This window comes from Panthera leo, chromosome F2 (genome assembly GCF_018350215.1).
Source record: "Panthera leo isolate Ple1 chromosome F2, P.leo_Ple1_pat1.1, whole genome shotgun sequence".
NCBI classification, from domain to species: domain Eukaryota; kingdom Metazoa; phylum Chordata; class Mammalia; order Carnivora; family Felidae; genus Panthera; species Panthera leo.
The window spans coordinates 20,860,027-20,872,116 of NC_056695.1; the positions used below are offsets into that span (position 1 = coordinate 20,860,027).

At 34.8% G+C, this 12,090-nt stretch overlaps 1 protein-coding gene and 1 pseudogene across 1 annotated transcript in view; one reads left to right on the plus strand and one right to left on the minus strand.

The window, feature by feature from the left end:
* Window positions 1–741: 741 nt before the first annotated feature.
* The window catches only part of TRAM1 (translocation associated membrane protein 1), a 32,725-nt gene continuing 21,376 nt past the window's right edge, over window positions 742–12,090 (minus strand). The window contains exons 9-11 of the mRNA XM_042924420.1: window positions 10,551–10,694; window positions 10,043–10,203; window positions 742–2,314 (exon numbers count right to left, since the gene is read on the minus strand). Coding sequence (XP_042780354.1) covers window positions 2,241–2,314; window positions 10,043–10,203; window positions 10,551–10,694 — 379 coding nt within the window. The 3' untranslated portion in view covers window positions 742–2,240. The remainder of the gene's footprint in view (window positions 2,315–10,042; window positions 10,204–10,550; window positions 10,695–12,090) is intronic.
* On the plus strand, window positions 3,854–5,333 carry LOC122211289 (annotated as a pseudogene).

Sequence of the window (12,090 nt, forward strand, 5' to 3'; positions counted from 1 at the left end):
TTCTGGGATTAGTTCTGGTTTTGACTGTGCAGAATTAGTGAATTTTAGAAGAATGCAGTTAATACTTTTGTTCCAGAATAGTCCACCTGGACCACCCACAACCATATTCTAAAATGCAAGCAAGCAAAAAGGCATTTTACAGAGGCAAAGACTGAATCCCAAAATGGTAAAGCAACTAGTTCAAGGTTACTCAATGAATCTGACAGCTGGCGGTCCTGCATGCTTCCCATCAGGCTTCAAAGCTGACCTGAGGCCAGGTGACAATGCCATATTCTGCCATGACCTGGAGGCCAGTAAAGAAAGACTTTCCTGAGAGCATTTGGGACAAGGGGGGGGGGGGGGGGTGTCTAGAGCTTATATAATTCACAAATACACTTGGGTATTTATGTGTGTCTGTGAAGTTTTAGCTACATACAAAGGATTTACACTACATATTATATCCCCATTGCAAATATTCTTGGTGCATCAGCATATTTGCATATAAAGGGTTGAAAAGTTCTGTAGTGAAGAAACACCTTTTAACTCAGCAGTCTCTGAATTTATTGACCATTTGTTTCCCTCAGTAGCTCGCATAAATTATATGAAACTAATCACCTTTTTTTTGCATAAAAGTTTTTTGGGAAAGGCTATTCTGAATGTCTGTGAAGAGTTTACTGTTTAAACATGGTACATTTAAATGAGATTATATACTAAAAGCATAAAACTTGCTAACAATAAAGAAAATGTCCAGGATACAGCTTGTGAAAGTAAAAATTTTATTTTGATTGATTTCTCAATGTATATAGTTCAATATAATGCCAGTTTTTAATGGCAAAAATTTGGTTCCACTGAAACTCCATGATGCTACAGAGAGCTACTACTTTTTCCAGGAAGTAAGTAAACAGCTGGAAATAGAAAGCAAAACTTTCTAGCAGCATGGCAACTTATTAAGCTGCAGACCTAACAAGCCTGCAACTTTTATACTAAAAATGGCACAAACATGAGCTGGTGACAAAAGTGAGAAATGGAGAACAAGATGTGAACACCAAAAGGAGCAGTATAGGTCCTGTGAAGACAACAGAAAACCAAATATAGCTGTAAGAATTTTTAAGGATAATTATAGAAAAGGGAACCAAATGTTTTACTCAAATGTTTTTTAGAGCCTTTCTTTAGAGATACAAATATATATATATATATTTATCCAAAAATATGTTTTATACAGATAAATGCTTCTCAATTAAAGATGGGACCAAAGCTATAGTTATAACATAAAGCACTGTCTTTTATAAGACTATTTATCCAACTCAATTTTTGATTTCTTTAAGATTAGCGCAGTGTTTTCCAAATATAATTACCCAACATTCTTTTTATAGATATAAATCAAAGTAGACATTATTTTTAAAAAGGGTTTGTAGGTTGAACAGTATTTTTCTAAGATGCTGTGCATATAGAACTTATAACAAGCCCCATTAAGAATCATTATTAACAAACATATCAAAAAGGGCTATAATCAACTTTGCTTCTTTATAGTAAATATTTAATTTTCTGATTTCCAGTTTATAAGTGTTGAAAATGCACAAGAAAGATTTTTCTTCACATGTAGTTTTATGTTCATATATTTTGATTCAATACATACGGCAATAAATCTCCACACATCGTAACCAATAGTATGTTTTCTTTTAAATGGGGATGTGACATTAACAACCGTTACCTATATAATAAAGCATACAATTATTTTAGCGAATTTACAAATCTTTTTCCCCAGGTGTAAAGACTACAAAAATTCCTAAAAATTAGAGAACACTTGAAAACATATTAAAGTTTGACTTCCAACTTTATAGTATTTCCATTTTACCCTGAAAGATAACTTAAAAAATATGACCTTGCTGGAAGAGGCCATCTTGCTAATATAAAAAATTGGTGACAGCAAGAAATTTTATCACTGATATGTAGAATTTTTGTAAATAGTTATCTCTCCAAATCATTAGAAAAACGTTCAAAGATAAAAAACAAAATAAAATATGGTGGTGGTCCCTAAACTATTTTGAAGGCAGGTAGCTTAGTCTAAGCTAAATATTTTTTTCACTCATAGTAATCATCCTTCCCTCAAATGCCCTTTAAAAAAATGCATGAAACAGTACAATAGCAAGAATCAAAGAGCACAAACTGTATTTTCAAGGACAGAAAAAAATCGCTAGTGCTGAAAGATATAGTAAAAAGCAGATTTCTTTGGGGACATTAATCAATTAGATTATAATTCATTATGAAGATTTCTCTTTTCTATTACGGGGAGAGTCTGCTCCATTTGAAGTTACTGTTCCATTTACACCATTTTCTGAAAAGAGAAAAGAATCAGGGTTACTCTCTTTTCTAAAGAAATGCAAAGAATATCATCTTTATTCATAAAAGTACCTTCAGAAAAGGAAATTTAAAACCTCGTATGTATCCGTTTGTCCTTATGTAAAACTTAGTGGTAATTAATTTTTAATAGTATTTAACCAATCATAAAACCTGGTAACATGTAACACAATGAACCAAAAGTAGCAAATTAAAAAAAAAAAACTAATATGTCAATTGTATCTCAAAAAATATAAATTAGAAAAAAGCAATTACTATATGTAAATTTATAATTTATAAAAAATTTAAAAAAAAGTGACAGAAAACAAAAAATTCTAAAATCAATTACAAGAATTTTAAAATAGTAGTCTTAAGAGCAGTACTTTTGATAGAAATAAAGAACCTTTTCACATTTGTCTGCAAAGTTCTTAGGGATATGTTTCTTTACAATACACAGAGTCGGTATTTAGGATAACTCTTATGTTTAGGATAGTACTATGGCTGCCTTCTTCTTCAAGTTATGATGGATATATATATACATATGTATGTATGTATGTATGTATGTATGTATGTATGTATGTGTGTGTGTATGTGTGTGTATATAACTAATGTCAGACTCATCTCTCCAAAAAGATCCATAAAAGTAGGAATACATGGGAATGCAAGCTGGTGCAGCCACTCTGAAAAACAATATGGAGGTTCCTCAAAAAACTAAAAATACAACTACCCTACGACCCAGCAATTGCACTAGTAGGCATTTATCAACGGGATACAGGTGTGCTGTTTCTTTTTTTTTTTTTTTTTTTTAAAGTTTATTTATTTTTGAGACAGAGAGAGACAGAGCATGAACGGGGGAGGGGCAGAGAGAGAGGGAGACACAGAATCTGAAACAGGCTCCAGGCTCTGAGCTGTCAGCACAGAGCCCGACGCGGGGCTCGAACTCACAGACCGCGAGATCATGACCTGAGCTGGAGCCGGACGTTTAACCGACTGAGCTACCCAGGCGCCCCCAGGTGTGCTGTTTCGAAGGGACACATGCACCCCCATGTTTATAGCGGCACTATCAACAATAGCCAAAGGATGGAAAGAGCCCATATGTCCATCGATGGATGAATGGATAAAGAAGATGTGGTATGTATAGACAATGGAGTCTTACTCGGCAATCAGAAAGAATGAAATCTTGCCATTTGCAACTACGTGGATGGAACTGGAGGGTATTATGCTAGGTGAAATTAGCTAGAGAAAGACAAACATCATATGACTTCACTCATATGAGGGCTTTAAAAGATAAAACAGATGAACTAAGGGAAGGGAAACAAAATAAAAACAGGGAGGGGGACAAAACAGAGGAGACCCATAAATATGGAGAACAAACTGAGGGTTACTGGAGGGGTTATGGGAGCGGGGGATGGGCTAAATGGGTAAGGGGCACTAAGGAATCTACTCCCGAAATCATTGTTGCACTATATGCTAATTAATTTGGATGTAAATTAAAAAAATAAAATTAAAAAAAAAGTTGGAATACAAAAATTGGCTGTTTGAAGACAATGAAAAAACCATACAAACAAGGCAGCTCTGTGTATTTCTCCCAATTACTGAACACGCATGCACAAAGCAAGACTCAGAGAAGTCAAGCAGAGAGCACTTCCTTTGCAAGTACAAGAGAGCTGATTACTCTATAATAACAGGAAGAAAAAAATTTGAATTCAGAGTCTGTCAGAGAAGACAGATTGTACAAATAGTTGTTGATGTCCTAGGAATGAGGGCAAACTGGAAATAGATACTGTGACAGGATAGAATGATCTACCCATATTCAACCCAGAGCCTCTATAAACACATCTAGAGCCTACACACTGTTATATAAAATGTCCAGTATTCAATTAAAAATTACCAGCCATCAGAAAGCAAGACCAAATGACTAAAAACCAAGAGAAAAAAAGTATGTATCAGAAATAGATCTTCGTTTTTTTCAGCCAGCACCAGGTGATGGGCATCTCACGGGACAACTGGCACAAGCCCTGCAAAACCAGGGGCAAGAGAAAGCCCTTCCACAAGAAGCAGAAGTATGAGCTGGGATGCTCTGCCCCATACACACAGTCCCAATCTGGGGAGGCAATAAGAAGTACTGTGCCTTGAGGCTGGATGTGGGGAACTTCTCCTGGGGCTCTGAGTGGAATTACTGACACTGTCTACAATGCATCCAACAGTGAACTAGTCCACACCAAGATACTAGTGAGGAATTGTACTGTGTTCAATGACAGCACACCATGCTGACAACAGTATGAGTCCCACCATGGGCTGCAAGCAGGGAGCCAAGTTGATTCCTAAGGAGGAAGAGATTTTAAACAAAAAAGAATCAAAGAAATTTCAGAAGAAATGTAATGACAGGAAAAAGAATGCCATAATCAGCAGTCTTTAGGAGGAACAGTTCCATCAGGGCAAGCTTCTTGTGTGCATTGCTTGAAGACCAGGTCAGTATGGCTGAGCAGATTGCTATGTGCTAGAGCGCAAGAAGCTGGAATTCTATTTGAGGAAAATCAAGGCCCATAAAGAAAGAAATGAAAATATGGAGAATTTCACCAGAGAACTAAAATCTTTAATCCTAGAACTGGAAAATACAGTAACTGAAAATGCAGACTTAACAAATGAACAGCAGATTAGGCACAACAGAAGAGACCAGTGAACCAGAAAAAATACTCAGACTGAAACTCAAAGAAAAGGGATGAAAAATGCAGAAAGTATGAAAAGATGTAAGAGACAGGGGAAGAGGATTTAACACATATTATTGGAGTTCCAAAAGGACAAGAGAGAGAATGGGACAGAAGAATATTTGAGGAAATTATGGTCAAGAACTTTCCAAAAATGTAAAAGAAGCTAAGCCACGACTCAGGAAGCTCTACATGACAGAATGCAGGATAAATACAAAGACAACCACACCCAGGGACATCACAGTATAACTGCCAAAAAACAAAGACAATAATTATCACACTGGATGAAAATAAATCCAATTATATGTGTTTACAAGAGACACAATTTATATTTAATAACAAAGAAAGGTTTAAAGTAGAAAAAATATAGAAAAAGATACACCTCAACATTTTACCAAAAGAAAGTTGGTGTAGCAGGGTGCCTGGGTGGCTCAGTCAATTAAGCGTCTGAATCTTGATTTTGGCTTAGGTCATGATCTCATGGTTTGTGAGTTCGAGCCCTATGTCTTTCCCACACTGTCCGGCAGATTCTCTCTCTCTCTCTCCCTTTCTCTCTGCTCCTCCCTCACTCTCTCTCCCTCAAAATAAATAAACATAAAAAAAACTGTTGCAGCTATAGTAAATTCAGACATTTACTAGAGGTGAAGGTGGACATTCATTAAGAGAAAAGGACATATTCAATAGGAATTTAGAACAACCCTAAATTTTGATGTACCTACATCTTCAAAATATTTAAAGCAAAAACTTATAAGCTACAAGGAGAAGTGGTCAATATCTCCTGCAATAACTGACTGAACAAACAGAACTCCTTCCACCAAAACAGTAGAGATAGAAAAGACTGAACACTACAGTAACAAATCTGACCTGATATATAATGGAATATCCAACAAATACGGAAAACACACTCTTTTGAAGTATAAATGGAACATTTACCAAAACTGAACACATGCTGAGCCATAATGAAAGTCTCAATAAACTCCAAAGAACTGAAATCATTCAGAACATGTTCTTAAACAATAACAGAATTAAGCTAGAAATGAGTAACAACAACAACAACAAAACCACTAGAAAATGCCCAAGTAGATGTTAATTAAACAATGTACTAATAAGTAATGCATGGGTCAAAGAAGAAACCAGATTGGAATTATAATATCCTGAACTGAATGATAATGAAAAAGACATATCAAAATTTGTAAAATGCAGCTAAAGCATTGCTGAAAGGGAAAGTCTGCCCTTAATTGCAAGTAATTCACAAGATGGGTGGAAAATCAATGATACAAAAATTCATTTCAAGAAGGTAAACCACAAATAACAAAACAGCAAATCAAGCCCCAAAAAGGGAAATGAGAACAGAAATCAATGATATGACTATGAAAATCAATAAAATCCCCCACAAATGTTGGTTCTTGGCTAATGAAAAAAAAAAGAGATAAAGGCATAAATTACTAACATAGGGAATAAGATACCACTGTTGTACACAAATTAATAAAAGAATATTATGAATAATTTTACCAATATAACTGCAAATTAGATGCAATGGACAAATTCCTTGAAAACACAACTTACCAAAAGAGACACAATAAGGAATAAAATACCTGAATAAGCCTATTATCTATTAAATAATGTAAATATCCTCCCCTAGAGAAGATTCTAGGTTACATGGCTTCACTGATGGATTCTTCCAAACGTTTAAGTACGAAACAATGCTTGAAATCACACAAAGGATAAAGCTATTAATGGTCTGTTTATTTATTTTTGAGAGAGACAGTGTGAGTGGAGGAGGGGCAGAAAGAGATGGACACCAAGGATTCCAAGCAGGCTCCGCACCGTCAGCACAGAGCCTGATGTGGGGCTCAAAGCCACAAAACCACAAGATCATGACCTGGGCAGAAACCAAGAGCTGGACACTTAACCACTGAGCCACCCAGGTGCCCCTCAATACTTTTTATAAAGCCATCATCACCCTGATACCAAGATCTGACAAAAATATTACAAAAACAAAAAGAAAAACAGATTAATTAGAGGCCAATCTTTTGTGAATACAGATGCAAAAATTCTAAAAAAATACTGAAAACACCAATCTACTAAAAGTGATGCATTATCATCATCACCTTTATGCCATAAATGCAAGACTGGTTTTACATCTGAAAACAAGTATTTTACAAAAAAATACCCATCAATATCCTTTATGAATATAGATATAAAAATGCTCAATAAAATACTAGCAAACCAAATCAAACAACATCTTAAAGAGGATTATATACCATGACCAAATGAGATTTATCCCAGGAATGCATTGTTGGCTTAACATTCAAAAATCAATAGGAATACATGATATCAAAAAAATGGAAGGACAAAAACCATCTGATGATCTCAGTAGTAGATGTAGAAAAAGCAAGTGACAAAATATAACATTCTTTCATAATGAAAATACTAACAAACGAGAAATAGAAGGGAACTTCCTCACGCTGCTAAAGACATTTAGGAAAACCCATAGGTAATAACATCATACTTAATGTGAAAAGACTAGATGCCTTCCTGATAAAATCAGTAACAAGGTAAGAATGTCTACTCTCACTACTTCTATTCAAAATTATTCTGGAGGTTCTAGGCAGGGCAATATGGCAAGAAAATGAAATAAAAATCATACAGATTTGACAGGAAGAAGTGAAGCCATTTCTATTTGCAGATGACATGATCCTACATACTGAAAATGGCAAGGAATCCACACAAAACTTCACTAGTCAATAATAAACCTAAAAAATTCAGCAATGTTGCAGGATAAAAGATAAATGTGGAAAAATCAATTCCATACTGGCAATGATTAACACAAAAATGAAATTAAGAAGACAATTCTATTTACAGTATCATCAAAAAGAATAAAATATTGAGGAATAAAAAGAAATGCAAGACTTACATACTGATAACTATAAAATTTAATTGAAAGAAATGAAAGAAGACCCAAATAAATAGAAAGACATCCATGTTCATACTTCCCAAGGAAATCTACAGAGTCAAAGTAATCCACATCAAAAGCCCAGCTGGCTTTTTTGCAGAAATTGACAAGCTGATCCTAACATTCATATGGAGGGGTGCCTGGCTGGTTCAGTCATTAGAGAATGTGACTCTTTGTCTGGGGGTCATGAGTTCAAGCCCCATGCTGGGTGTAGAGATTACTTAAAATCTTAAAAAAAAAAATTCACATGGAAGTACAAGGGACCAGAAAAACTAAAGCATGAAAAAGGACAAAATGGAAGACTCACATTTCCTGATTTCAAAACTAACTAGAAAGCAACAGTAATCAAGACAGTGTGGTATTGGCATAAGAATAGGTACACAGATTGACAGGATAGAATCGAGAGCCCAGAAATAAATTCTTACTTTTGGATCAACCGATTTTCTCCCCTCGCCAAAAACAAGTTATTTATTCTGCCCTGTAAGCACCTGACCAACTGGTTTTCAATAGGAGTATCAGGACAACTTAATAGAGAAAGGTTAGTCTTTTTGACAAATGGTGCAAGGGACAACTGCATATCATATGTAAAAACAATGAATGTAAAATGGTGCAACTACTTTAGAAATCAGTTTAGCAATTTCCCTGAAAATGTTAAACACACAGTTAACTATAGGACCCAGCAATTCATTCCTAGGTATATATCCAAGAAGGCAAAAACAGGGGTTAAAGCAAAAGTTTGTACATAAATGTTTACAGCAGCATTATTCATAGTAGCCAAAGAGTGGAAACAATCCAAATGCCTATCAACTAATAAATGATAAACGTAATTTGGTATATTCACACAATAGAATAGTATTTGGCCATAAAAAGGAATAAAGTATTGGCATATGCTGCAATGTATATATGTTGCATATGTGCATATACATCCATCTAGGTACATGCTAAGTGAAAGAAATCATTTGCAAAAGATCACATATTATATGATTCCATATAATATGCAGAAAAGACCAATCCATAGAGACAGAAAATAGGTTAGTATTTGTCAGGGGTAGGGGGAAGAAAGGGATAGGAAATGACTGCTAGTGGGCATGGGGTTTCTTTCTGGGGAGATAAAAATGTTCTGGAATTAGATAGTGGTTCACGAACTTTGTGAATATACTTAAGAACCACTGATACCTACACTTTAAAGGTTGAATTTTATGGTATATGATTAAATTTGGTATGGTATTAAATAAATATTACTGAGAGAAATTAAAGACAATCTAGGTAAATAGAAGTATACACCATGTTTACGCCCTGAAGTGCTCTATTCTCCCTGAAATGATCTATAGATTCAATGTAATTCCAATCCAGTCTCTCAGCAAGAGGTTTTTTTGGGGGAGGGGGAGAGGGCGGGAGTGAAAATTGACAAAGATGTACAAAAATTTATACAAAATACAAAGGCCCAAGAATTACTGAGACAAGCTTGAATAGGACAAGGCTGGAGGACATAAACTATCAAATATGAAGACATACAAGAAGCAAACCAGAGTCGATAAAACTGGAACTCCCTGTGTCACAGTTCCAAATATAACACCAAATGGAAGTTCAAAAAAATTATTGCAATGTCAATGCCTTTTCAATCAAAATCCAGAGGAGAAAAGAAGGTAGATGCAGGCTCAAATATGAAAGATCAAGCAATAAGAAGTTATAGAAAGAGCTCTTCCAGTTGGGACTAAAGGGCAGATGGGAAGGGGCTGTAAAGAGGTTTTGTATTCTAAATATTAGTAAGATGCTTGAAAGCACAAACTACCACTCTCTAGGCTAGCTACTGGCTACTAAAACAGCCCAAACATACTAGTCTAATGGAAAACTTGGGAAAGAGAAATTTAGTGGACAGCTTTTGAGGGGAATAACTGACCTCACACAATAACTGTAGAATGGGGCAAGTTTTACTTTGCCTCTAATTTTGCTAAAGAGAGAAAAAAAATTTCTTTATAAGATTTTAAATCTTACTACGTTTATAATAAGACTCCACAACATTTAAAAAAAAAATGTTTTCCACTGCTTACTGAATACAAACCTGTTCCTTTCCTAGAAGACCTGCCTTTAGTCACTGTTGGTTTCTTCTTCACAGTTGGTGCCTGAAAAGTAGAATGTTCTCTCCACCTCCGAAGCTGAAAATTAATGAACTTCCACATCATGAAGGCTTGGGTAATGCAAATGGATGCCAGGACAGCAATTCTGAGGATATTAAAGTCAATAAACAAAACATTAAGAGTACATCAAAACAATGTCATTGAATGAAGCATTCTATCTTGCACTGACAGAATTAACTTAGTGCTAAATTCCCAAGGCTGACAAGATTATGTTAATAAACAATTATTCCATTAGTAGTTAATCCCCAAAGTCAAAGAGATCCTTTAGTATTTCAATTCAGACATATGCAACTGCAACAGGTCTGATATCAAATCAAATAAATATGCTCCCCCCATATTTGTCTCTATTTTTTTTAAGGGGATTTGTATCATAAATTGGTAATACATACTATATAGCAGGACAAAGTGAGAAAAATGTTAAATCGATTGTACCTTACAGCTAACACATTGAAGTTCCCAGCACTGAAATCCAATTTCTGGTTCTCTGCTCTTGCAAGGCCAAAGCCAACAGTGAGTACTGAAAGAATTAAAGTCAGAAGTCTTCCCAAAACAAACAAAACTGCCCACAGAGAAAACCTGTAAGAAAAATATCCTAAGTCAAATTCATAAAATTGCAAAGATATGAAAAGATTCTAATATGAATCAGATTCCTATTAAGTAAATGCATATTAAGACAGCATTTCCTATTGTTCTGCAAAAGAGATTCTGAAGTAAAATGTCTGGGATATGCTATATACTATATCACACTCTTGAAGATACATAACACAGCGTATTTAAGATTCTAGGAAGTCCAATAAAGAAATAATTAATTTTGAGAATGCAAGCTGGTGCAGCCACTCTGGAAAACAGTATGGAGGTTCCTCAAAAAACTAAAAATAGAACTACCCTACGACCCAGCAATTGCACTACTAGGCATTTATCCAAGGGATACAGGTGTGCTGTTTTGAAGGGACACATGCACCCCCATGTTTATAGCAGCACTATCAACAACAGCCAAAGGATGGAAAGAGCCCAAATGTCCATCGATGGATGAATGGATAAAGAAGATGTGATATATATATATATATATATATATATATATATATATTGGAGTGTATATATACATATATATACATATACATATATATATATACATATACATATATATATATGTATATATACGTATATATATGTATATGTATATATATATATACATATATATATATATAGGAGTATTACTCGGCAATCAAAAAGAGTGAAATCTTGCCATTTGCAACTACATGGATGGAACTGGAGGGTATTATGCTAAGTGACATTAGAGAAAGACAAAAATCATATGACTTCACCCATATGAGGACTTTAAGAGACAAAACAGATGAACATAAGGGAAGGGAAAGAAAAATAAAAACAGGGAAGGGAACAAAACATAAGAGACTCTTAAATATGGAGAACAAACAGAGGGTTACTGGAGGGGTTTTGGGAGGGAGGATGGACTAAATGGGTAAGGGGCCCTAAGGAATCTACTCCTGAAATCATTGTTGCACTATATGCTAATCTGGATGTAAATTAAAAAAAAAATAAAAAATAATACAAGTTAATAAAAAAAATTAAATTTAATTTAAAAAAAGAAATATTTATTTTTATTTAGCTGATCTCTTTTTTAAATATAACTATCATTAATGATCCTCAAAATTATCGGTACATAGAAAAATTTTCAAAAATGCTAAATAAGACAAAACAAAAGCTATCCTGTTAACAGAACACCCATTCCCATTTAATAGGCCTACTTTTACTTTTTTTTTTTTTTTTTTTTTTTTTTTTTTTTTTTTTTAAATTTTTTTTTTTCAACGTTTTTATTTTATTTTTGGGACAGAGAGAGACAGAGCATGAACGGGGGAGGGGCAGAGAGAGAGGGAGACACAGAATCGGAAACAGGCTCCAGGCTCCGAGCCATCAGCCCAGAGCCTGACGCGGGGCTCGAACTCACGGACCG